The sequence below is a fragment of the Falco naumanni genome, chromosome 2, assembly GCF_017639655.2.
Source record: "Falco naumanni isolate bFalNau1 chromosome 2, bFalNau1.pat, whole genome shotgun sequence".
NCBI lineage: Eukaryota > Metazoa > Chordata > Aves > Falconiformes > Falconidae > Falco > Falco naumanni.
Window position 1 is genome coordinate 115,264,927 of NC_054055.1, and position 26,043 is coordinate 115,290,969.

The window sequence follows — 26,043 nt, forward strand, 5'->3', positions numbered from 1 at the left end:
TCTGTGTTTTACTGGCTATGTAGAGTCCCTAATACTCCAGGTTGGTCCAGTGTCTGTTGCTCCTTTCTTCTGAACACTTTTTGCAATGTTACGGAGGGTGTGTGGAAGCCTGGCACACACGCAGCCTTGCGACACCCTCAGCCCTGCTAGCGGAGCAGCAATACTGAGCGTATTCACTCCTGAGAGTTTGATTTCAATCATGCACCTGCTGCTTTCGATCCTTCCTTCTGTGGAGTTTGTTTTTAGATAACGTTGGCAGAAGTTGTAGCCCAGGGCTTTTATTTAAAACCTGAGCAAGATCTAAAGGAAAAAGAAAAGGTGAGGGCGTTATGGTTTGGTTTTTTTAGCCCACTTCATTTGTTTATTCTTTTAACTTTAAAGCAGAAATTGTATGAGCATGTATAAACCAAGTACTCTTTTTATTTGACTTATAATGAATCCGTAGGTTTAGTATCCTGCGGATATGTGTCTGTTTTGCTGGTAGCAGTTTTGTGCTTCAGATGTATGTCATGCCATTTGCAATGGAAATAGCGGCATTGTTCTTGATACTTTACATGCAGAAGGCCCACAGATTGAACAAGAAATAGTCAGCTGGTGAAATAATGGATGCTATCCTTCGTTTGAACCTGAGCAATACCAGAAAGATCTGTCTTCATCCAACTTGCTGCTTTTTTGCGGTACCAATGTTTGAGGTCTCTGTTAGGGATGAATCTTTACAATAAAATATTCTTCATGTTCTTCATGCATTTGGTTCTTGAGTAAACTTTATGTATATGTCTTATTACTAGGAAACACTAAAAACCTTTTTAAAAAAATTTTGCAGTGTGGCCTGACAGAAAAAAAACCATGTCCTGGTTGCTTTACAAAAAGAGGTCTGGTACAGTTACAACTTTGTCCTGAGCAAACTTGCTGGTCATGCAGGAAGATCTGTTGTCTGAGTCCCCGCATACAGGGGGAACGGTCACTATATCGCTTGGAGTTCTGTGCCCAGGACAGCTGTGTCCCTGCTCCGGGTTTAGTTTGTTTATTCTACCGTTATTATCCTACAGGGTGGCTCTAATACTGCAATGTCTGCAACAGACAGGCACAGGAGGCCCTGTGCCATTTTTCTTGCAAGAGCTTTCTGAAGTGGTTCAGCAGATGGATCCCCTGTCATTGAGAGATGATCTTCTCAACCTGTGCCTCTTCCCTTCTGTGGTTAGTGCTGTCAAGAGTTTGGGCTGCCCTTGTGATCTGGGCTTAAAAATACATCCTATGTCCAGTAGCCCCATGAGTTAGCCCTAGTTTCCACAACCAAATGTTTTGGACTTCTAAGCCCTCTTTGCACGTTTTCCTGTTGGATGAGGACTCTCCATATTTGTGTCCAAAGCAAAGTCTCCCATCCAGTGTTCTCTGAACCTAAACTAATTTCAGTAGCCAGCTGTGTGTCAAGGAATGAACTAATGCTCTTTATCAAATGAATGTTGCCTGTAATCGCTTTAAATAAATGTCCTGTTGCCACAACAATAAACTCAGTTTAAGGTACATGCAACTTCTAGATAGAAACATACTTTTTGTTTTGCACGCGGACCTATCAGCAGGGAAGGGCACATCAACAAACATTTCTAAGCAGCCAGTGGAACCCCTGTTCTGTTTTCTAGAGTGTGGATCAGACTATCCAAATGTGGAAAATGGCAAAATGAGGAGCTGGGGAGCACTAGGTTCTGTATCAGCATCCTTAGCAGAGCTCTGTCTTTCAGGACTGTGAACTCATAGCTTGAATCTGCTAAGCAGAGGTGGTGAAAAATGGGGCAAAACTTGCAGCCTTTTGCTGAGGTGTGAGCGTGCTGGTTTCAGCAGCAGCACTCAGCTGGAAAGTTTCTCCTTACTCACTCTGCCTTTCAAAAAGCAGTTTAACACATCCGCCTTTCTACTAAGTGCAGCGCCAATACTTCAGATATCTTCTACACATGGCTGACAGTTGCAAGATTTAAGCATAGGCATAGGAACTTTCTGAGAAGAGCTGAGGGTCTGGAGAGGTCAAGTTAATGTGTTGGGGAAGATTCCTGTTCGTTACAGTCCCCTCTGGGTTTTCTGGGCCTTACTGGGTTCAACTGCAGCAGTTGTTTACGTGGAAAATGACTTTGTTTTAGAAATATTGATGTGTCTTAAGTTATGCTTCCTAACCGCTTATTGGAGTTTTTCCAAGGTTGATGCCTCTTACCTTTTCTCTCACACGTGCTGCATTTCTAACTAGTTCCCACCTCTTCCCACCTCTTCCCACCCTGCGCTCCCAGCCAGGCTTCATCATGACTCCTTGTTTTCATTCCGGTCCTGTCCATGTGCTTCGTTCCTCCTGGCTTGTGCTTGTGTTCCTCTGCCGCTGCCACCCCCCCCCAGGTTCTGATAGCCTGGGGGTGGCACTGGTCTGGTTCTGATAGCCTGGGGGTGGCACTGGTCTCTCTGGGCAGTAGCAGGTGATAGTACATGGCTACAGTCTGGCTTCTCATCTCCAGCTCTCACAGACTGATACTCCCGTGCTCATTGGGAATATCTGGTGGAAAGATGCGGCAGTTAGTGCTGTTACTGTATTCTTCTTCAGCCTGTTGGTATTTTGGAAATCACTGCTTTGATGAAAGTACATGACAGAGGTAACCTTTTAAGCACCTGGCAAGAGAATATCCTGGAGTAAAGGGTTCATTTTGAGCTCATTGAACTTGCATTTAACTGGTTATGGGAATGGAAGAATGTGCTTAAGGATTTGCTTACACTTCATTTTATGAACTAGTCTGTCTTGAAATTCTTTTTGAAATTTTCATTTGTGATAACGTGCCACACTGAGGTCGGTAGCAAGGAATGAGGAGGTAATAAGCTGGAGAGCTGATGCTGTACACAGAACATCTGTATAGATTCCTATATAAGGAAACTATATTCTCTGTCTGCCATCTGGAGAGGCCCTCTGCGTTGCACTAGATTCAGCTGACAAGCTTTGAAACCAAGAGCAGACTTTTCAATAGATTCATGCAGAGGGAGAAGGAAGAGGAATTATTTCGTATTTGTATGGTTTTGCACGAATATGTAGGAAATATAAAATAACTTAATATCAGTGACATTCCTGTAAAATAAAAATGCAGTATTAGAAAAATGGCATCTATTTAATCATAATCACTGAATTTCCTCTCTCTTGGGGGGGTGGGGGGGAAACCAGCACAAGAATAATGTAGGCTGTGATGGTCAGACTTAAATGTTTTTGAATCTTGATGTAGTCATTGTTCCTTCTTTCCACCCCTCACCCCCCTTTTGCTTCTATGACTTTCATTGTACTGAAAATTAAGTTCCTACCTATCTTTGCCCTCCAGCATGCTGTCTTTTATTCCCTTAACACCATGTTTTCATGTATGGGGATAACAACATACAAAATTTCGAAACAGTATTTATCTGGAAGATTTAGTATTGTGTTCTGCTTCTGATCATTCTTTCTGTGTTATAATCTGAATTAAAGTAACGTGCATATCAAATGTCCGATGTTCTGTACTTCCCTTGGACAAGGAGGTATTAATAGATTTGAGATTTTTTGCTGCATTAGTTTATCTTTATTTCTGTTTTAATGCAGACTCAAGAATGAACAATCCGTCAGAAACCAGTAAACCATCAATGGAGAGTGGAGATGGAAACACAGGTAAGAAATGATGAATTGGTGCACAGATATTTTCCTGGTGGAATTGAATGGACATTAAAAACAAAATTTCTTTACCAGTTTACAGGCATTAAAAAAACCCCAACAAAACAAGAAACCTCCCCCACAACCTCCTGTTTTCAGAGACTTGGAAACACTTTTGTCTTGTTGTTAACCCCACTCTGTGCAAGGCATTATTCACACCTACTGTATCAGAGCACCACCCACACTTTGTATATGAGATTCCCCTTCCCCACTTCCTCTGCCTGTAATGTTTCTGGTACTACAGAAGGTCTGGCAGCATTAGCTCTCCATAGGTTGTCTCATTTTTTCCTGGCAGAGCCTACCTTCAGCACCTCTAACTTCGTCCTTTATTTTTGGGTTGAAATTTTCCCTAGCGGATGTGGGCCACCGGCTGATCGAAAGCTCTCACAACAGTTGTCAAGTGCAAGGCAAAGGGAGAAAGCATAAATTTCTCAACATTAAAAAAAAAAAAAAAAGCGTTAGCTGGCTTTTCTGCAATTTCTTTGTGTTAGAACAGAACCTTGATACTTGGCTGGGGAAGAATAGCCTTTGTGTCAGGGCCAGTGTGCCTTTGGGCACATCCTTAAGATGTGGCCAAGTTCTGAGCCACTGAAGAAGCTTGTTAAGCCACTAATAACTCAATCATGCTATCTCATGCTTTAATTCCTTTCTGGAGGTAATTTAATGTTAATTGTGGAAGCAAGAGAAATGACAGTTCTGAATGGAAAGTAAATAGTTTAATGTAACTGAATCTTCTCTGAGCTCAGAATAGCATTTGGAAAGAGAAAATTTTAATGAGAAGGAATTGTTCTTGATGCTTTGGGATAAGTCTGGTGACCTTGTATGAGGAAAATTATTTTTCCTCCTCTTGGTTCAATAATAAGAGGTTGTTTTTTTTAAACGCTGGAGTTGTGATGAAATTAACAATCTATTTCATTTTATGCTGCTGTATCCTTATTCCTTGTGCAAGGCTTTAATACAGCTAAGGGTGACCGAATGTTCCCAGTACTGATCCGAGTAGGCTGGATGTTTTCTGCCAATGCATGGGGTCAGTCAGAAGGAATTCTGCTCACTTATTAATGCGTGTTTTGTTACTGGAGTTTCAGTTTTTATAATTTCTGTTGTATTTGTAATAGGAGAGGTATCAAGTCTTTTTATGTATAAAAATAATGTATTATGTATGTAATACTGGTTTAGGACAATACAAAACATTTTTTAAAAATACGGGCTGTAAATATTTCATAATCATAAACAGCATTAAGAGAACAATGGTTTTAAATATCCCTATAGAGTCCTTGTAGCTGGAGGGTGTGTGTAAACTCCTGAGAAAATTCAGACTCCCTGTTCTGTATGACCACAGTTCCCTGTGTATGCTTTCTCCAAAAGCATTCCCAAAGTGCTTCCCTGAGTGCAGCTTTAACTAGTGGTTAAACTACTTAAACAGAGCTGTTAAAGAGGAGGACTTGCTTTATTCAGAGGTAGTCTATTATCACAGAAGCAGCTGCTTCAGCAGAATCCTGACTCTGCTCTCCTAGGCAAATACTTCATCAGTGTGAGGGTACTGGTGCTGGTGAAAAGGAATTGTGTGATTGTAAAGCTGCATGTAGGTGTTTTCATCACAAAAGGGGATACGTTGTCTGTATTATTTTTTTTATACTCTAATACTAAGGTTAGTTATTACAAAAGTTTGGCTCTTAGTGGTGTTTAGACCTTTTGCAAACGTTGATTTTGTAATTTAAATGTTGTCAGTCATTCCTTTCAGTTTTGTTTCCTGACTTTTTAAATGATGCCAATTAAAATAATCGAGAGTTTTTGAGGACCCTTTGTTCTGCAATCATAGTTTTGTTTTTAAATATAGTGCTTATAAACTACTGGAGGTAGTGATTGATGACACTTGTGACGTTCTTTGGGGGCTCAAGCATCAGTTTTATTAGTCAACAGGCAGGTGTTAAACCATGAAAGGAATACTCATGGATTGTACTTTTAGGCTTCTGATCCAGGGTACTTAAGTTACGGTTCTGGGCTCTGTGCATACTTGGTGAAAAGAAGTCAGCTTTCAGCTTGGATGCTAAGAACTGGAAGTGCCGTTGACTGGCTGGGGAGCATAGGCTCTGAAACAAAACCATGAAGATGATTTTTATAAACACCTGGGAGTTTTTATTTTTTGTAACTTTCTGTAACTGTCTATTTTCCAGTGACATTTATAAATCACTGGAGTCTGCTGTGTAAGCACTACTAGTTTATCTTCTAAACCTCAGTGGGTGTTTGTTTGGGTCATTGCTGTTTAAACTGTAGCAAGCTGGTGTAACTTGAAAATTTTAAGAGAAATTACCATAGGGCATGGAGTTTCATTTGACAGAACTAGTGTTCTCAGGAGAAAAAAATACAAATGCCATTGGCAAGGATGATTTAACATCAGTAGCTTTCTGAGCTAACACCTAAGCTCCATGGAAGTTAATAAATTAGGGTTTTGTATTTCTAACTCGTACTATTTAGGTAAAATAATAAAGTCCCCTGAACTCATTGGTCACCATAAAATGCCTGAAATAGATCTTAACTTTAAAATTTTTGTGCTAACTGGGCTCCTCTTTAAACATCTGAAAAAGCAACCCATATTTTAGACAAATTAAAAACAGCAACAGAAAAAGTCTTTACGACTACAAGAGTTGTTTGATGGCTGTTTTCACAAGAACATGAATTGATCAACTGGTTGTCAGTATCACAGAATTGCAAAAATCTTTTCCAACCTGCAGTTGTGGGTGGACAGTCTGCTTAGTATCTACTGGAAAAGAGGGAGAGAAGTAAGAACAATGTCTTATAGTAAACAGATAGCCCCTTTGGTTTCCTTTTTAGAGGTTGCAGCATAAAATTTTTCAGAACAACTCAACTGTTTTTCTTTGTTTGTTTAATCCATATTATTTTTAAAAAGCTGTGTAAATGCAGTACTATGAAAACCAAGGTCATGATGTCTATGGAAACTGTAGTATTATGACAGGCATTGACATAACAGCAAAATACTAATTTTTAAGTGTAATATTTCAAAGGATTCTAAGTATTCTTGTTTGCACTGGTTAATTTCCAGAGACTGATTTTTCCAGTTTCCCTTAGAAGAAAGTATAGGAGAGTGGGAGAGGGACCATGACATATTCTTTAACTGCTAAAATTCTTGGCAAATATCGGTGCTGAGGTTCTTACTAGTAATGTGGACAAGGAATCAACAATTTTGAGTATTGAGGCTATCCCTCTTTCTCAGCGGATGCACGCAGAGAGAGATGGGGAAACATAGTGCTGGTGCTGGAAGATGTCTCCCAGAGCACAGGTACCCACTCAAGGTAGTTTTGAAATGTTCCTTCTCCTTGTTTACCTTCCCTTCCTGAGTCCTTTCTTGCACCTTACTCCATGTCTCCCCAGACCTGTAGTTCCTCACTCCTCTTCCTTTCTTAAGCAGTTTGTAAACTCAGACTGAAGTCTAATAATTATGATCTTAGATTTAGAGAGTATGTTCTTCTGACTGCAGGTGCAATGTTACCTTGCCTGCTCTGTTTTGTCATGCCTGTACCCTCTGCAGGTACAATTCCAGGACAGCATAAACTGATCCATGTTCAGGGTGTCCTGGTACTTAGTGTTCTGTTCTTTTCCCTGGAGTAGCACTGAGTGAGACGTTGAAAGATTTGATTTGGCTGAAAATTAGTTGCACTTAGTATTAGTCTTCATCCAAACCAACTCCATAAAGTAGCTAATCACATGGCTGAATTAATGCCAGAACTTAGATGTGCTTAAGTTGCACTGGACTTGGGCTATAAGGGTGAAATTTCATCCTACAGCTTGATTCAGTCTTAACAGAGGCAGGGGAGGCTCATTGCCCTACTACCACGTCTCTGACCTCCCTTGTTTTGCATTATCTGCTGCTTGCTGGGCCCTAAGGTAAGTTAATTCATCTCACATAACTGGCAGAAAACTAACTTGGCCAAAATAACAAGGGCCATATGTTCATATGTATGGTTTTCTGCTTCGTTAGGAAGGTGAATTATCTTACTGCTGTGTCCATGAACTATCAGAAGGGGCAGGACAGGGATAGTGTGGTTGAAACCAGGAAGAAAGGGGAGATGGAGAGCTCCCACTCCTGGGGTTTTGGGTATTTTTGGTGGTGTTGAGCTGTTAGATCAGCTGTAGCAGTTATGGAGCTGGGATGGAGATGGAAAAGACTTAAATACTTGGCATTATTAAAACCAGTACTTGGGATTGCATCTGCCATGTGTGTTAATCACCATGGGGTTTTTGCATTTAACACTTACCTTGAGCAGAAGTGATGTTTTGGTCCTTTCGTGTCCTTACAATGTGCTGACCTTCCTTCTGCTTCTGACAGCTCTTATTTTCCAGTCTCCTTATCAGATTTCTTGGATTCCACAGGAGTGGTGTCACATCCTTACGAGTACGTTAAGATCAAGGTCTCTTAGGTGCAGGACTCAAAGTTCACTTTCCCGGCTGTTCTTCAAGAGACTTAGGCACCTTGTAATAAATGCAAGCAACCTGGGTAGCATTCCTTCCAAAACTGAGGCTTGCATTCGAAGGGGAAGGGACACTATACTTCCAAATACCAAAGAAAGCTTAAGATGCAAATAGAACAGGGAGTGAACAGGTGTGGTTTGGGGTTTTTTGCTCCAAGTTTCATTTTGGGATGCAGGGGGAAGGGGGAGTTGGGAGTCCTTCAAGGCTGAATTTAGAGAAAATGTTGTTATCTCTTAGTACCTGTCTAAACTGTTTTTTTGGGACCCGTGAAGGTTTTAAGCTCAGTTTTGGAACTTGCTTTGCTCAAAACCATCAACCCTAGGAGGCTTGTTTCAAATTTCCATATTAAGAGTCAACAGAAATGCTAACTGGAACATTTCTTCTGCACACGCACAGCGGTGCTTTGCTCTTTCAATATGGTATCAGAATTTGAGGCTCTTTTTGGAAATATAGTTAACTAGAACAGCTTCACCTATTTATTTAAGGTGATGCTTCCAACTAGTCATCTTAAAAATGTGTGTTTTGACCCCTGCAAGTTTATGATGGAATGAGGAATATCTGCCTTACAGTAGGTTTTATTATCTTTGGGGTTTTGTTTTTTTCCTACGTGGGGGTCCCTGACCGCAGGTTGAAAACTGATTCAACGCATCTGCTTAAGTAAGGTGGTGGTAGATTGTTTCCTTTGAATTACAGTAGCTGTTTGTCAGGAATTATTTTTACATTTTCCCCAATCTTCTTCCCACTCCTTTTGGTCATCTGCATTGAGAGAATTCTGCAGTTTACTGGAAAGAATGAAAATAGAGATCCTTCTAGCTCTTTCCATCAGACCTTTGTGGCTACCTTTATTTGGAGAAATGCAACCAAGTTGCATTCATTCAAGAGCAATTCAGACCAGTGATAGTCCTTCCATTCACTTTGAATTGGAATTTTAGACTCATTAAGCAAAATAATTTTACGTAGGTCAAAATTTGAATATTTTTAACACGTCTGTGGATCTTTGACTGCACATCTCTGAAGTCTGTAAACCCTGGCCCAAAGCATAGAGTTAGAAACTTGACAGTAGACCAACTTTTCCCCTGCAGCATCTCCACCAAAGATGCATCAAAGGGCTGCCTTAGGTAAACCTTACACGTGGGCTAGAAAGCTTGACTAACTACATGGTGTCTGTATTTAACTGAACAGTGATTCCATCTTTGGGAATTTTGCCTGTGTAACCTGATTGTAGGTCAAAATAGCAATGTAAAATATTGGATAGTGTATTTTACTAATCAGATTTTATGCCCGCTTGCTTTTGCAGATATTTCTAAGGAATAGCAATCCCTTGTTGTTATTTAACAACTGTGACTCTCTTTTGCGTAGTAGATAACCTAGATTTTTATGGTGAAAAATGTAGATGATGGAAGGAATTTTAAAGTAGGACAGTGCCTGTCCATAGGCACTGAACAAAATCTGATTGTCGTGAAGAGTAAACATGCAAGTCTAAAAGCTGGTTTTACTTCATTTCAGGCACGCAATTTTTAAGATTGCATCATCTGTTCTAGAAATTCCACACAGCCTGATATCCTTAAAGTCTCCCTTCTTGTTGTTAGTCACTGTAGGTAGTAATACCCAACATATAAAACCAGTTGTTGATAATCTCTAATGTTGATTTTATCATCTCCCCACAGAAGGATTCTTAAAAGTTTGTAGTTATAGTTTCTCTTGGCCAAAAAAAAAAAATAATTCTGTGGTAGGTTCTTGTAGAAAAAATATTGGATCCCCCCCCTCCTTATTTTTCCTTCTCACAGACAGATTATTTGGGGTTAGTTTAGGAGTTTTCATGTCTTCCAAGCTGTTTAGGAAGAAGACAGCAAAAATGTAGGAAAATAATCAGGTTTTAGTTATATGAAAGTGGGTGAGAGCGAAAACAAGCCCAGGTAGTTACTATGTGATGAGAGCTCTGCACAAATACTCGTGGAAATGTGGAGGGATCTTACCAAAAGGGTAAAACTGCGGCCTGTAACTGCTATGTATAGATGATACTTTGGGTTTTGTCAAGTATTATTTTTACCTGTTTTTAATGAAAAGTGACTTGCTATGAGCCTTGTTCTTGCCACTTTCTGAACTTGAAGATTGCCTTCAGCTGCTGGGTAGAGTGTGCCTGGAGAATGGAAACACGGTTTAACCTTAGCAGCACGCACCATTTTGGTTCTCAAACCATGGTGGAGAATGATGGGATAGTAATGTAGTTAGAGTAGGTAAGATGATAGAAGCTAAAGAAAATATGATGTTGATCTTGTTCTGCTGACAAATGCTGTATTACTAAAGTCTGGAAGTGACACTGCTTCCCTACCCCCCTGCCCCTTCCAGTAAAAAACTTGAATTCTTGTTACTCACAGAGTGTTTTTCTATTACATAGTATTGAGAGAACAGTAGGAGACTTAGGAATATTAAATTTATTTTAATTTTATAAAAGTAATAACTAATAGCTTTTACTATCTCTTTTTCTCCAGGCACGCAAACAAATGGCCTGGACTTTCAAAAGCAGCCTGTGCCTGTCGGAGGAGCAATCTCTACAGCCCAGGCCCAGGCCTTCCTTGGGCACCTTCATCAGGTAAGAGAAGAGCCATTGCAAAGCAGGAGGGAGGCTTGGGCAGTTGTGAACACTGCTGCTCCTGTATGTTCTGCCTTCTCTTTCTGTGAGTGGTGGGTAGTCATGTAAAGGAACATATGGGTAGACCATGTGCTTAGGTAACTTGGATGGGAAAAAAGTTCTTATTGTGGCACTCGCTTCATGGTGTTAGGCTGCGGAATACATCAAGGTAGGGTGAGACCTATCTGGGGGAACTAGAAAGCCCCTTTGGGGGGACTTGAGAACGCCTAAAGTTGCTTTGTTTGTTTTTTTTTAACCTTAATGGAGATACCAAATTGAAAGGCAAGGTAAAATGTAACTGTTTTGGTAAAGGATCGTCTTGGCCCAACAGCTGCCAAGGCTCTGAAGCTGTCACTGCTTCCTTAAAACCCCAGAAGTGGTGTTGAATGGTAGTCAACCATTCTTTCCTTAATTCTTAATCCTTAATCTTTCAAGCTCATATACGTTAACTGGAAGTACAGAGTGATCGTACTTACGAAGCATGAATGGTTTGTGAGTTTTTAGTTTGTTCTTTTTTTTTTTAATTTAAAAAAAAAAAAGTTATTTCATGGACCTGTTTGTCAGATGATATTCAGGCTTCTACTACTGTCCCTCTGTTCTGCTGCTGCTGTGTTTAGGGAATCAAAGCTGAACTTCACATGTAGGCTGAAGCAAAATGGGGCATCCCTAGGTGAAGAGAAGTATAAGGGGCATTTTTTGTGAGTTTTTATCTGTTCTCACTTGATGTATGAAAACAAATGTCCTAATTTCTTTCCTTTCCTCAGCACCAAGTTTAAACTTTAAAATACTGTACCTAATTGGCTGACCTTGAATGTTTGAGGTCTGAGGTTGCACAGTTATTGTGGTATAATTGACGTACTGAAGCTTTTATGCCCTCTTTTAAGAGCTCTGAACTGCCATTTTATTGTATGGAACGTTCCACACGTCTTTGTCACATAATTACAATTTTCCTAGTAGATTGGGTTATATAGGACCTAGGGAGTGCCAGTGTTTGAATTTGCTGAACCGATAGGCTGTTGTAGTCTGCTTTTATGTGAAGGGAAGCTGACTAGTTTTCATGGGTTGTCAGTATGTGTTTAACACAGACAGATACAGCTGTTCTGCAGAATTTTGTGTGTTTGGTTTAGTCTTCGTTTTGTTATATAGATTGATCCAGGACAGTAATTGTATTTAGCACAGTGCTTTATCTTGCTTTGGAAATGTATTTATTTAAACAGTTGTCAGGATCTTTATAACTTCATGTTTGATAAAGTGTGATTCATTTCTTGAAACTCTAGTTCAAAGGGAAATCTCAGCTATTCTTTTATGCACCTGCAGGTGTGTGGGAATCTATTGTCAAACTCTCCTCTTCTAGCGTGGCTGCTGTTAGTGGGGTGTTATTCAGCCTTTACACACAGTGCTTTCCTCCAGACTAATACAAAATATTAGGTTGTAGGCAACATTCAGGAACAGTTTAGTTTCTAATTAGAAAATGTTTGTTATGTGATAGAAGGGTGTCCGAATGGCATTCAAAAAGATTTTTAGGAATATGCTGGCTGTACCCGAGTGAGATACATTGGTAGTCTTTTATGTGGTATTATTATTATTTTTTTTAATTAATTTAATTTTTAGTCTTATTTCTGAGTATATTTTTTGGATGGCAGGCTGTTATTGTTTAGATTATTCTCTGCTGTTAATTCATGTTAAAAGCTCAGATTACATCAACTGTGTCAAACTATTTTGCGTGTGATGAGGAGGGGCTTTTGGGGGGCGTTTGCTTAGATATAGAACATGCTTACTAAGCCTGGTACCTTCATCTAGAGCAGTAGGGAATATTTCCAAGGTGACTCTTAAGGGTTGCCTGTACAAAATATTCAGTTATTAATTTCATGTACCTCCGTTTAAATTAAAACTCTCCTTTCTGTGCTTGCAGATACGTGGACTATCTTTTGTGATGTATATTATGTGAGGGACATTTATAGAGGCAATAGCGCTACATTTTGCTTTGCCTTCTTGTATCCTTATTTGTTGCCTGGTTTTCAAATGAGCTGTGATTTTCAAACATGGCCAGAGATGGAATTCACTACAGGCTGTAACTCTGACCTTTGAAAGTCTTGGTAATTAATTGCGTAGCGTTCCTACATTATAGTAGGAGTGCTGGTAGAAACAAGGCGAGATTGATTAAAACGGTCTTCAGTAAAGGAAAATTTAGCATTTGTCGTACAGAGAAAATCCTTATTAGAGGTAAAATAATAGTCTTTAAAAATCTCACTTTCTGAAGCATCAGTTTTTCTTCACTGCTAACCCACAAGAACTTCTTTGGACCTGTTAATCATGAACATTGAATTCAAGTTTTGAGTGTACCTGAATCAATACGGTCTTTGTAAAGTGTCTCCAGTCCTCTGTGTTGAGATCTTCCTTTCAGTGGCTGAGGACAGCAAGTAACTTGAGTGGGTTGATTTGGGGAAGAGTGTTTATGCTGTGGGTTTTGTGCTGTGCAGGTGACTGCTCCTCTGTCGTATAAGGAAGTGGGTGAGTGCAGTGTACATGTTTGGGGTAAGACCCATTCTGAAATAGGAGGAGGAGGAGGAGGATGGGTAGAGCTTGACGCCCTCCCCTGAAATCTGAGATTCTTTAACAGGAATAGGACTAGTCTGTCCACCCCAAAATGCTGTGCTTCAACTCAGCTTCATGGTAACTTTTAGATCCCTGGGCAGGAATATGTTCAGCAAGAGGTAGACAAATAACACTGCAGAACAGTCTCATTTTTTTTCAGCCTGGAGCACAGCTCCTGTTTCACTGACTCAGGTGTTAGAGGGGCATGCATTATTCCCGGGGGAGTTTTTCTTAGGGTGTGGGTGGGGTGGTTGCTGTTTTTGTATTGTTAAAAGTTTTCTGTGGGTTCTGCATATTTCATTTCCATTTTTGCACTGTGTTGTAGGTCCAGCTCGCTGGAACAAGTTTACAGGCTGCTGCTCAGTCCTTAAATGTACAGGTAAAGAGAGTTTCCTTCTGCTGCTCATCCTTCTCTCATTCCAAACAGCATTATGGTCCTGATGGAGATAGTTTTTAACCGATGAGATCTTACTCTGCTTTTTCATTCTGACTGGTCTTGCAAGTGATAGGTATAGGAACTATAGGAATAATAGTTCTACAGCTGTAAATCGGGTCAGGATTGTAAGCATTCAGAAGCTGGAGTTGTTTAAAACATGCAGCGTTCGTAACTTTATACTGAATTTCAGTCAGGTGGTGTACCGTGAAAACTAAAAACCTCCAGGAATATTTTATGTTCTTCCATTTATTCACTTATTTTTTAACATAGCAAGTATTACTTTGCAATTTATCCTTATTTCTGGTAGCTGAATATAGGAGTATAATGTAACATTAACTATGTGATGTGGTTAGTGTAGATTGCTTGTGTAAATAACACATAGTGATTTCAAAATAAGTCAGAGTAATTGTTGTTTAATAATGTATGTGAGACAACAAAGCTTTCAAACTTTTTTTTATGATGCTGAACACTTCAGTGTATTCGTTAACGTCCCACTTCCTCTCAGCACTATATTAAGGGGCAAGGGATGCAGTTTTATTGAAAACTGGTTTCAGTATTGCTTGTTATTAAAGAATGTAGGTAGTGCATTACATGAAATGCAATAGAATGTGGACCCACTTATACATAATAACAATTTGGAAAGAAGAGGAGGTATAGTGACCTTCCTTTCTAAGAGGAAGGAGGCAGAAAATTGCCTTGGTTGCCATGGTAAACTTCCATCCCTGAGAGAGATGTTGGCAAACAGGCTGTATCTCCAGTGCAGAATGTTTACAGTCCTGCGCTGTAATTATCGCTCAATGACTGGCAGAATTAATCAGAGCCTTTATGTTAATTAGCCTGCTCTGCAGTCCCCAAAACAGGTGGTGGAAAATATGCAAATCTATGCAGAATTTTAATGTTCTGCATAACCAGTTTTAATTATCATAAAACTCTCTCCCCCCTCTTCATGCACTTGCATTTCCTCCTTCATGTCTTCACAATTTCTTTTTTTAAAAAACCAACAAAAAACCAAAACCCCACAAATATTTTAAAACAAAGCAGCATTCAATTAAATAAATGCTAAACTTTGATTATTTAAAAGCACCGTATTTATTGCGTGTTTTGCTGTAGGTAGACAAACCTGTGAGGATTTCTCAAACTGGTTCCGTATTAGCCAACATTTATGATGACTTAGAGGTGCAGGATGCAGACACAGAAAACGGAAACACAATCTCCTTTCCCTATTCCATTGTTCAGGATTTTAGGCAATGAATAATTTTAACAACCTTTTCTTTCTTTATGGTGAAAGGTAGTGTCAGCTTCAGTTGTGTTGCGTAAAAATGAAATGAGACCTGAAAATAATGTCAGAGAGTTACAAAAGACCTGGGAGTCTTTTTTTGTTTTGTTTAAACTGCGTTACCTACAGACATGTTTGAGCAATCGTAGCTGAGATGGTGGGCACGTAGAAGCCATTGCTTAAACACACTCTTAAAATAAACCCAAGGGCTTTTTGTATGCAGATGAAAGATTTTTATTGTGCAGTGTTGAGATAGCAGCGTTATACATTAACATCTGTTTTACACTATAAAGAGTTGTATTTTTTTTTTGACTAGTCTAAATCTAATGAAGAATCTGGGGACTCTCAGCAGCCAAGCCAGCCTTCCCAGCAGCCTTCAGTGCAGGCGGCCATACCCCAGACCCAGCTCATGCTGGCCGGAGGACAGATCACTGGGGTAAGATTTACCCAAGTATACTGCAGTAAGCCTCCTGTCTGGCAGATGATGGCAGTATCTGTGGCAGTCCCCATAGAACTATCAGTGAAAGTTATTGTCATTTCCTTTAAAGGAAGAAACTTGAGTGAAAGAGGGGACAGAAAGCATCTTCCTTTAAAAAAGCAGACTTTAATCTTTGGGGTTTGTTGCAAAGTATTCCCCCCCCCCCCCAGTATTCTTTCTCTCTGTTCTCAGTAGCTATCTTGACTCTACAATGACATTAAAACCTGGTGTATGTACAAATCAGAAAGGCACTGGTGTCATAAAGAGGCATTGGGTTTTTTTGGGTTTTTTTTTTTGTTTTTTTTTTTTTTTTTTTTCAAAATTAAAATGAGGCATGGGAGCATGAGACTAAATCTTGTCAGATAGCTGGGTGAAGAACAGAAATGATGGGAACTGCTGACACTAACTCTTCCTCTTCTCAAACACATTTCTTTTTAAGTAATTATGTTAGTACTTACCTTAAGTCTATTCAGCCCTTTTGTTTTAACCTGCCAATTTGGAGTTTTTTCATTGCAAGGCTTTGTAAGTAATTATCGAATAACTGTTTTTTTTAGGATTACTGGTGTTTCTGAATTGTTGTAAATGCTTTCAGTCATTTTAAAAAAAAGAGTATGTTTTGTGAATGGGCTGGCTTGGTCAAAAAGTTTGCTTCCACATAATCAGCTTTGCAGTTTTAAGAGATTGCCTGTTAATAAGGAATTCGGGGCAGTTGCTCCAACAATGTATTTATGATTCGAAGTGTTAGGTTAGATCATCTCTACAGCTGAGCGAAATGTCTTAATTTCATGTTCAATTGTTAAATCTTCTCATATGCTAGTGTGTAAGTAAACATCCTATTTAGTTTTCAGTTAATTACATTGGAAAGTTTTAAAACTGAGACTATTTTAATATGTTACTAAAACCCAGCATATTTTATTATTTTTCTCATTCTCAAAAAATACTTGTTTGTTTTAATTTATGATTGTCTGCAGTAGCGAAACATTCAAAACTCCAGGCCTATGCAGATATGGATTGTAGTAAATATGGACATCAAGATTCATTTACATGTAAAGGAGAGACTGCTGCCACCTGTTTCACAGAGATAATGCGTGTTTGGGAAAGGGAAGGGATGTAAACTTGCCAACTCTATTTAAAAAAAAAAAAAAAAAAGCAGATGGGAAGACTTGGAGAGAAACAAATGGAGCTCATGTTCTTTACTTATATCTTAGGGCATAATGGAAATGATGGAATATGGCAGGGATTCATGCTAATGTGAAGCAGCTGGGGTGTTATCAGTTTGTTCAGTAGCCATAGCCAGCATTCCTGCTTCTCATTCATCTGGCTAATCACTTGCTGTTCTGCTGGGTGTAAATTTCCTTTCAAATCCTGGCAATACTGATTCTTTTCTTTTGGTTGCTACTTAATTACCTTTTTTTCTGAGGCTCCTGGTAGCGTTGTGAAGAAAACTTCGGAGTAAAGTTAGGTTCTGTAGGTTCTAGTAAGTGCACATGTTTGCGTTTGTGCGGTTTGGTGTACGTCAGGTCTGTGGTAGGTTGGTTCCTACACTGTTGAGTAGCCAGCTGTCCTTACTTAAGGCCAGAGTCATTGGCTAGTGAGCGGTTGAACTGTAGTAATAGTTCTAGGAATGTCTGGTTAATATAACTAGTAATGAGCTAGCTAATGACTTTGTAGCTAAGTGGCTCTTTCCATTATTAATGGCTGTGTTTTCTAATTATTTATAGCTCACGTTGACGCCAGCCCAGCAACAGTTATTGCTACAACAGGCGCAGGCACAGTTGCTGGCGGCTGCAGTGCAGCATTCAGCCAGTCAGCAGCACAGCGCTGCTGGTGCCACCATCTCGGCCTCTGCTGCAACGCCGATGACGCAGATCCCTCTATCTCAGCCAATACAGATTGCACAGGTGAGCCTTGAGGCTTGAGAGGGTGGAAAATAAAGAGGTTTGACTAATCGCATCATTCAAATAATATTTTTATTCCTTATTCAGTGAGTTTCTAGAGTCCTTGAGCACTGTTGGTCTTTCCTCATGCATCCTTAGCTGATGAGGTTGAAGTTGATAGTTTTAGCAAAGAATGCGTACCAGCTGCTTATCAGTTCCACTGGGCTTCTGAGTTTGTTCCCAAATCTGACCAGATGCTGTTTTTTCTGAGTTTTCCTCCTTGTTGGTAGCTTGAGAAAGGAGAAACAGGGGTATGGAAAGATGCCCATAGAAATGACTCTTGGCGAGACCTGTATGGATGGGAAGGGATACGTGCGTATCAAAAGGATGCTCGTTAGGTCCAAACAGCAAAATGGTAGAGCTGAAGAAAGGCAGTTTGACTTGACACATTCGTGTGATGTTTTGGCTTGGTGCTTAATGCTCAGAGTTCAGTGACAAAGAGGGGGCACTCTTCTGTGTCTAGAGATAAACCTGCCAGAATGAGTCTGGTGTCGGAATCTTTCCAGTTCTATGGTCTGCCAGTAAAGACTCGTTAATTCTGAAGAACTGCTTGCCAAGGAAGTTCTGCGTACTAGGGACAGCAAAGATGCTCCTGGCTCTTCCAGGACTGGCTTAATTCAGTGTGGAGGATGCAGCACCACTGACTCTTATGCTTAGTGTACGTAGTGTGGAAACTTCCTTAGACTTCTGGACAAGGGTAACCAAATGTGCAGCACAGGCATCTTGAGTACTGCTAATAGGTGATTGTGTTTCTGATGCTGAGGTCCATCTTTCCATGGATTAAGGTTCTCAGTACATAAATATTTCACTTTGGTTAGTCTAGCTACGCAAAGTATGTTGGGTATGTAATCTCCAAAGTTGCTGCTTCATAGAGTGAGCAGGTTCTTTAAGACTGTCTGACTCTTTTTATTCAGACTATTTTCGCTTGCATTCAACTGAGAGGAAGTGTCTAAAAAGTGAAGATGAGAGCTGATTAAGTAAAAGAACGGAAATGTTACAATTATCTGTGAAGTCCATTGGTGAAACGTGCTGTTCTTTTATTGTGCTAGTCCACTAGCTGAGTAACAACCAGGTTTTGTTACCAGTTTTTTATTAGCTGAAGCGGCAAACTTCTGGGGTGTTGGTCTAAATGTTCTGACCTCTCTGGCTGTCCTTACAGAGGCCAGTGTGATGCCATCCCACATTTAAAGGGCCGGTACTGACATGGCCCACAGACCGCTCACATTGAGCCTCTTGGTGCACTGTGATGAGTCCTGTGACCAGGTATTAATACTTCTTTTAGCAAAGGATCTCACTTTGCCATCGTGATCTGGAGACGACACAAGGATGTAGCATGCAAAGAAACTTGTTACTCCCAAGACCATCTCTTAATTTTGTTAAGCCTTTGTCTGTAGCCAATAATAGAGGCAAATTTCAAGAAAAGGATGGGAAAATATCCTTGTCAAGGAAGCTGATGGTTAGCTTCTAACATCTCTCCATGCATCTGTCACAGAGTTCCCATTTGGTATTACGTGAGTCTTTTAACCTAAGTGTAAGTGATCCACAGGTGTGTGCCTCTTGTCTTCCAGGTGTGCAGCTTAAGGCAGCAAGGTCTTCTTTACTGAAGTGCAGAGCATTACAATTTCATATTAATAAAATCTGTACCTTGAACTTCATGGCTTTAAATTTTTTAAATATGCCACCAAATAGTGGACACTTTTGAAGGCATTGTTGTGCGTGTGTGAGATGTTGCTAATCCTGCTCTTCCACTTCAGTGAGAAGCTGTGAAAATCTGTGAAGCATTTACAATTACTACTTTAGTGCTGGGGTTTTCTCCAGAACTTACAAAGTCTTCAGAGAAGTGTTTGAGAAGAGTTGAAAAGATTAGGCATGTGCCGTCAAATAGGAGCTTCTGAACTGAGCATTGTCTGGTTTGTGTGTGTGAATGAGCTAAAGGATCTATGAAAAATAGCCTGTGATCGTGTAGTTGCCACCGTATAACGTGTATTTGTTGCACAAGGGGAATAAATCGAAGTTTTACTTGTTTCCTGGTATTCCTAATTACTTAAATGTTTGACGTCACAATTTCTTTTAGGGTAGCTGATTTCCATATATAAACATAGCTTGGATGAAAATCTTGTTAGCTTCCTCCAATGGAAGTGTAGGGCATAATTTGTGCAGGTGTTTGGTATAATTTAGGTACTTTATGGAAGACTTCTGCCATCTGGATTTGTAGGTGGATAACACCATGCTTTTTCATCCATCTTGACAACAATTTATAAACGGTGCTCAGCTTTGTTTGTGTTGCTATTGTAAACATATAGCTGATTGCACAAATAGCTGAATGTTTGTTTTAACTGATGATTTTTGAATAATTGATTAACGTGACAGGTCTCTGCAACAGGGGGATTACCATATTTATTTTAATTAACTAATTGCACAAGCATGACTTCTTTAATGTGTACTGCAGTTAATGTAAGGTATCTGCTGTAGCAGTCTGGTTAGGTGTTGGTGCTGCTGCCAGGCTGATGCTCAGTTGTCACTGAACAGTCGTACCAAGTTTTGGAGTCCTTTGTAAACTTTACTTGTTTTCAGGATCCATGATCAGCATTTATATGATGTAAACCACAAAATGACAGAGATGCTTAAGTTTGTACTGAAGTTGTAACTGGAGATAATGGCATTGAATTTAGAACTTCAGATTATTTAAAAAAAAAAAAAAAAAAAAAAAGCCTTCCTCACATCAAGATGTAGCACTTGGCAGATTTTTCTGCCGAGGTAGGAGCTGCGTTGTTTTGATCTTTCTACATTGTTAGGCAGCATGAAGACATGCTTGTTTCCCCAAAAGTCTTCCCATCTCTTTATATGTGCTTGTGCTAGTATACAGATTTTACCATTGAGGACAAAAAAAGGCAGTATAGGAAAACAGTGTCGGGGTCGTTCGCATGGTTGCTATTGGGAGATTCATTGTAATGCTACAATTAACTAAATAATAAAACTTTCCCAAGGTACAAATAAAGTTGAATTTCAAATGAATTTCAGGGGCTGGTAGGGCTATTTAAGAGTGATTAGCCTTGGAGGTATCGTTTCCATTCTGCGTTACAGAATTATATTTCTGTATTTAAACAAGAATCAGCCAACATTCCATTTACCAAGGCAGATGCACAGAATAAGATTGCTTATACCAGTTATCCCTGAGGCCTCAATTTAAAACCAGTTTTCTCATATTAAAGTGTAAGAGTCTGATGATAAGAGCTGTCATGTCTTAGCTGGCTGCCCTGTGTTATGAATGCTATAGTCTTAAACAAAAAGCTCTCCTTCTTCGGTCTTAGAAACACACTGCTTCTGTTTCTTTGTATTCTTTCTTGTATGTAACTCCATCTTCTGTGATGCTTCTCCAGATCATCTGAGATCTACTCGGTCATCTGGGGGTTTCATTCTTTTGCTTTTGGTAGGGGAGATCCTCAACCAACCTATCTGTGTTTCTGTCCATACCCTTTTCCTTCAAAAATTTCTTTCCATCTCTTCCTTTCGTGTTTCTGCTTTTTCTCTTACCCACTTCTATTTTCATCCTTTAGCCTCTCTTCATTTTTTTTTTCTTCCACCCACCGCTCACAGCCTTAGTCACCTTGTCCTACTCTTTCTGTTTCTTCCTCTGCATCTAGTCTGTGCATCCGATTCAGTGTGACTGCCTCTGTGCTGGAGGGGTTGCTCCATCTGCAGAGGTACCCAGTAGAGCACTGAAAATTGATCAATAAATTAGTAGAGGTCCATGTTGCGTTGGGCTCAAGTTTATAGGAGCATTCTGACTAATGTAACTTAATGATATGAAGTCGGAAGAAACATGGAGTTCCTGGGAAAAACTGGAGCAGCACTCTGGTGGTGTGTGTGTGGGTTTTTTTGTTTTTTTTTTTTTTTTTTTTTTTTTTTTTTTTTTTAAGGAAGGAAAATGGCCTCAATTTCGTAGGAATGGTTGCAGTACTACTCAAGTTTTCTGAAAGCAAACAATACTATCAGCTTTCAAAACACACACTCTTGTGCTGGGGGACACGTCTTAAAATCTTACTGTTCTCTCATAAAACAAAAGTTTTCCATTTCATAAAAGAGCATTGCTTGGTCAATCCAGCTGGGGTCTGTCTGCCATATTACACTGCATGCTTTTGACTTAACGTGGCCAAGTTGCCTAAATGATGGATGGCCAGTGTCTTTGTAATGCAGGTTAAGTAGTTGTTTTCTTATAATGCATGTCTATGGTCTCATAAATCAATGGACTCTTTTTTTTTTTTTTTTTTTTTTTTTTCTCCTCCTGCTTCCCCCCAGTCTTCCTTTCCACCCACTGACACTCCCACCCCTCTTCCCCAGGAGGAGATTGTTGCAACTTTTAAGTCTTAGTTTAAGGGTTTTAAAATAATAAAAGGTCATAGACAGGTAACTACATTCTGCAAATGGTTGTGTTGTGTAAATAAAACGTTATCCTTGTCACTTTGTCTTAACTTCCCATCACCATCTCCATTGCTGGCAGTTAATGGCCTTTCACATCTGCTGGCTGAGCAGCTTGGCTGAGTGCTCAGTAACCTGCATCAGCCAAAATGCTTGGGGGGGGGGGAGGGGAGGAGGGGGCTGCTTTACTGCCCTTAAGAAGCAGGTCTTTGTTAGCCTGGCTCACTTCAGCTCAAGTGTGCTAGGAAGTTTGTTAAACCCAGCAGCTCTATGCAAGCAGTTGGATTGACCATAGTTTAGGAGCAAACTGGCCTCGTTAGGCTCATCTGATACTGGACCCAGCAGGGGTGTGTGTGTCTGGCTGCAAACAGGTACACACACACACACCCCACCCCCCCCCCCCAGTATCTGAGTAACTTGTCTGGAATAGAGGTTTAGGAGGTTTCTCGTTTGGTTGGTTTGGTTTGTTTAAGGGGAAGTTGGAAGTGTGGGCAACGTTTCAGGCTTTTATCCATCTGCTTGGCGGGTATTTTGAAACAACTTCTCAGAAGGATGGAAAGATTCTACACGTCTAGAGATAGTTTTTATAGATTACATCTGCTGTGTTGGCTGGCTTCACATCGTGCTTCAGTTTTCAAATTGTGGTTGCTCTTGTTACTGTCCCGTTTGGAGAATATGGAAAGAAAAAGGCTAGTTAGGGGAAAATATTTTTAAGCAGTTCTCTGTGTTTTCATTCTCCAGCTAAACAGCAAGTTGAAGCATTTTTCTTGATGGTTCATTTTCTCAGAGATTAGCATTTACATTGAGACCAGTCATTTAATTATAGAAAATTAATACTTCTGAATGGTTTAAATACATAGAAGTAGGGTTCTACAATAGTGCGATGTTTTGGGTTATTCTTTTTAACCTTTAATTATAGCCATGTCTATTAAGCTTATTGTGATTTGTCTCAGAACTAATCAAATATATTTATTTACTGTTTGCGTTAGCTACTTCCTGAAATTTGACCTGAACAACCAGAGTGCAAACTAGGAATCTGTAATTTTTTGCTTTCCTGTTGCTGATTAGAATGGTAATTGCAGATTGATTGTTTTTATAAACAAAACCAGCTCCCAGCTAATATGCTTGATTTGTCAACAGTGAATTTTGTAGCAGAGTTGCATACTCAAAAAATAAGTCTGTGAAATTTGGGGTGCTGGTAAGTCAAAAATATTGGAAAACACTTCCATTTGGGAGGAGGGAGATCAATTTAATTTTTTTTAATTGTTATTATTTTTTAAAGCAGAACAGTGTTGGAAATGTTTTGCTGGGTTATTTGGTAAATGATTTTTGGTTTTATGGAGGACAGTGAAATTCAGGTTGCCAGCCAAAAGGATATTCAGTAGCATGACTGCTGTGTTTGACATCCACTTTTATCTCTAAATGTTACACTGTAACTGGTTGATAGGAAATCTGGTTACATTGGGGGTCATGGCTGACTGAAATGTCTAACACACAGCTCTTTCATTTCATTTTTTTTTCTTCTTTTTTCTTTTTCCTTCTTTCCCCCCCCCACACCCCCCCCCTTCCCGTTTGCTTAAGGATTTGCAGCACTTGCAGCAGCTTCAGCAGCAGAATCTCAACCTGCAACAGTTTGTGTTGGTGCATCCAACAACCAACTTGCAGCCAGCACAGTTCATCATCTCACAAACACCGCAGGGGCAGCAGGGTAAGTGCTCCTTGCCAGAAAAGAAAATCATACGTAGCTTTTTAGAGGAGAATGTGAAACTCAGGTGGTTCATACACCTTCACTAACTGTTGATACTCCCTAGGAGAAGTAACGGTATCGCAATTAGGAGATTCTAACAGGTGTCCCTTTCTGGGTGTTAGACCTTGTCAGAGTTTGTGTAGAGCTCACTTCTCAAGGAGGACCCATCTAGAGATCATGTCATGGGAGCATTTGTTAACAACAAGGCCTCCTGGGAAATACTGCAGCGTCTGAGGAAGAGAACTTGGAGAAGACAACTCTCAGAGCAGACTCTTAGGAGGTGGAGACCTGGAGGGGGTGTGGGCTGTCTGAATTAAGTCAGCGCTAAAAGGGCTACAAAATTCTAAGACTGTGTCATGTTTAACCTGGCAGGTAGCTGAACACCACACAGCTGCTCCCTCCCTCCCCCTTCCTCCACAGCAGGATGGGGGAGAGAATTGAGAACAAAAGAGTAAAATTTGTGGGTTGAGATAAAGACAGTCTAATAGGGCAGAAATGGAAGGGGAAATAACAACAACAACAACAATAATAATAGAATTAGAATATACAAAACAAGTGATGCATAATGCAGTTGCTCACCACCTGCCAAATGATGCCTAGACTGTTCCGTGTTCCGAGGCAGCAGCCCCTGTCCAGCTCTCTCCCTAGTTTATATACTGAGCATGATGTCATATGGTATAGAATATCCCTTTGGCCGGTTTGGGTCAGCTGTCCTGAAGGTGTCTTCTCCAGCTTCTTCTGCCTCTCAGCCTACTTGCTGGTGGGGTGGGGTGAGAAGCTGAAATGTCCTTGACTTAGTGTAAATACTGCTTAGCAACAACTAAAACATCAGCGTGCTGTCAACATTTTTCTCATCCTAAATCCCAAACAGAGCACTGTACCAGCTAGTGGGAAGAAAATTAACTCTATCCCAGCCAAAACCAGGACAGACTAGAAAAAGATTACAAAATCAAGAGTCCTTGTGTGAGCGGGGAAAAGTCCTTCAGCCTAAAGAGGTTACAGTGAATTTTGTAATAAACCAAAATACTAATTACACATTGGCAAAAGAGCTAGAAGGCTTGATCTTATATAACAACTCTTGGAAATACTAGTTTAGTGCTACACTAGGTATGGCTTACATGCTGAAGGCAAACCCAGGGCAGTGGTAGGTGGTAGTGTGCCAGACCAGTTAAGATGTTGTACAGTAACTTTGCTCTATGTACTAACGTGTTCAAGTTGCAATACATCACGGTACTGGTTGCACCCCATTTGTTGACAACCACAGAAAACTGCATTTAGCCATGACCTCTTACGGTGATATACTCCAGTGGTTTTTTTTCCCCCGTTTTCTCTTCTACATGAACTCTACTCAGTTGTTCAGGTCTGGTAATCCAAAGATTCTTACTCAGAAGGCAAATCCTGTTATGCTTGAAGAGTCTTCTAGAGCCTGGATGTCCTATAAAAGCAGCTCGTAGCACCCCATTTTCTTCTGTTGCTTTCAATGTTTTTCATGCGTCGTTCCTCCTTGTATACTACGACTTGGATAGAACTGGCTTTCATGCTGAAGCTCTCTTGCTTTTTGAATAAAGAATTAGTAAAAATTTCTTTTAATTGGATTTGATTTAGGAGAAGTTTTATATCAGCACTGGTAGAAAATGGCTAAAAAGATTATTCATGGAGGCATTTAGTCATGTACCAGTTTCTTAAAATTAAGCAGAACTTAAAAGCTTAACATACTCTCCTAGAAGAAATCAAACTTCACCAAAATTTAGTCCAAGGTGTCTTTATAATAGTTGTTTTAAGGAAACGGCAAGCAAGCACAAAATCATTGTTTTGAAAAACTCACCGGTATTAGTGTCTGCCTGTATTTTTCAGATAACTTCTGCTGGTTTTCTAAAATATCTCTGAAGATGCTTCTTGAAAAAAGAAACTAACAGAAGCAAATTATATTCATCTCTCAAAATGAGTTGTTTGCATTATAGAAAGGAAGGAAGGCTTTTTGTTTGTTTGTTTAAAGCCTTCTGAAGTAGAATAACTACCAGAAGAGCTTTTCATAGTACTTTTTCCAGGGGCCATCTCTGAAAATGATTTCTTCACTGCAATTTAAGACCTGCATATTGCTGTCATCAGTGACGCTGTGTGTGTAGAAACACCATGTTTTACTGGTAATGTGCAGCCTGGACAACCGAATAGCTCAAAAATGTAGGAAGATTTATATTCTGTATTTTGACCATAGGCCATTAGTGTGTGACAACCTTCCAAACTGAAATGCTTGAATGGATCTAATTTTCTTCATGAGCACTCAATGATAAAGCAACATGTACGCCATAATACCCCTTATATCACTTTTTGGTAT

At 39.9% G+C, this 26,043-nt stretch overlaps 1 protein-coding gene across 6 annotated transcripts in view; it reads left to right on the forward strand.

Annotated features, from left to right (window-relative positions):
- Positions 1-26,043, forward strand: part of POU2F1 (POU class 2 homeobox 1) — a 111,143-nt gene that overhangs the window by 61,610 nt on the left and 23,490 nt on the right. For 2 of the 6 annotated variants that reach the window (XM_040582987.1, XM_040582984.1), the window contains exons 2-7: positions 3,593-3,658; positions 10,681-10,781; positions 13,741-13,794; positions 15,444-15,563; positions 17,327-17,506; positions 23,543-23,669. In XM_040582987.1, the coding sequence (XP_040438921.1) occupies positions 3,593-3,658; positions 10,681-10,781; positions 13,741-13,794; positions 15,444-15,563; positions 17,327-17,506; positions 23,543-23,669 (648 nt within the window). The remainder of the gene's footprint in view (positions 1-3,592; positions 3,659-10,680; positions 10,782-13,740; positions 13,795-15,443; positions 15,564-17,326; positions 17,507-23,542; positions 23,670-26,043) is intronic. The other 4 variants (XM_040582986.1, XM_040582989.1, XM_040582988.1 and 1 more) reach the window with 4 other exon arrangements.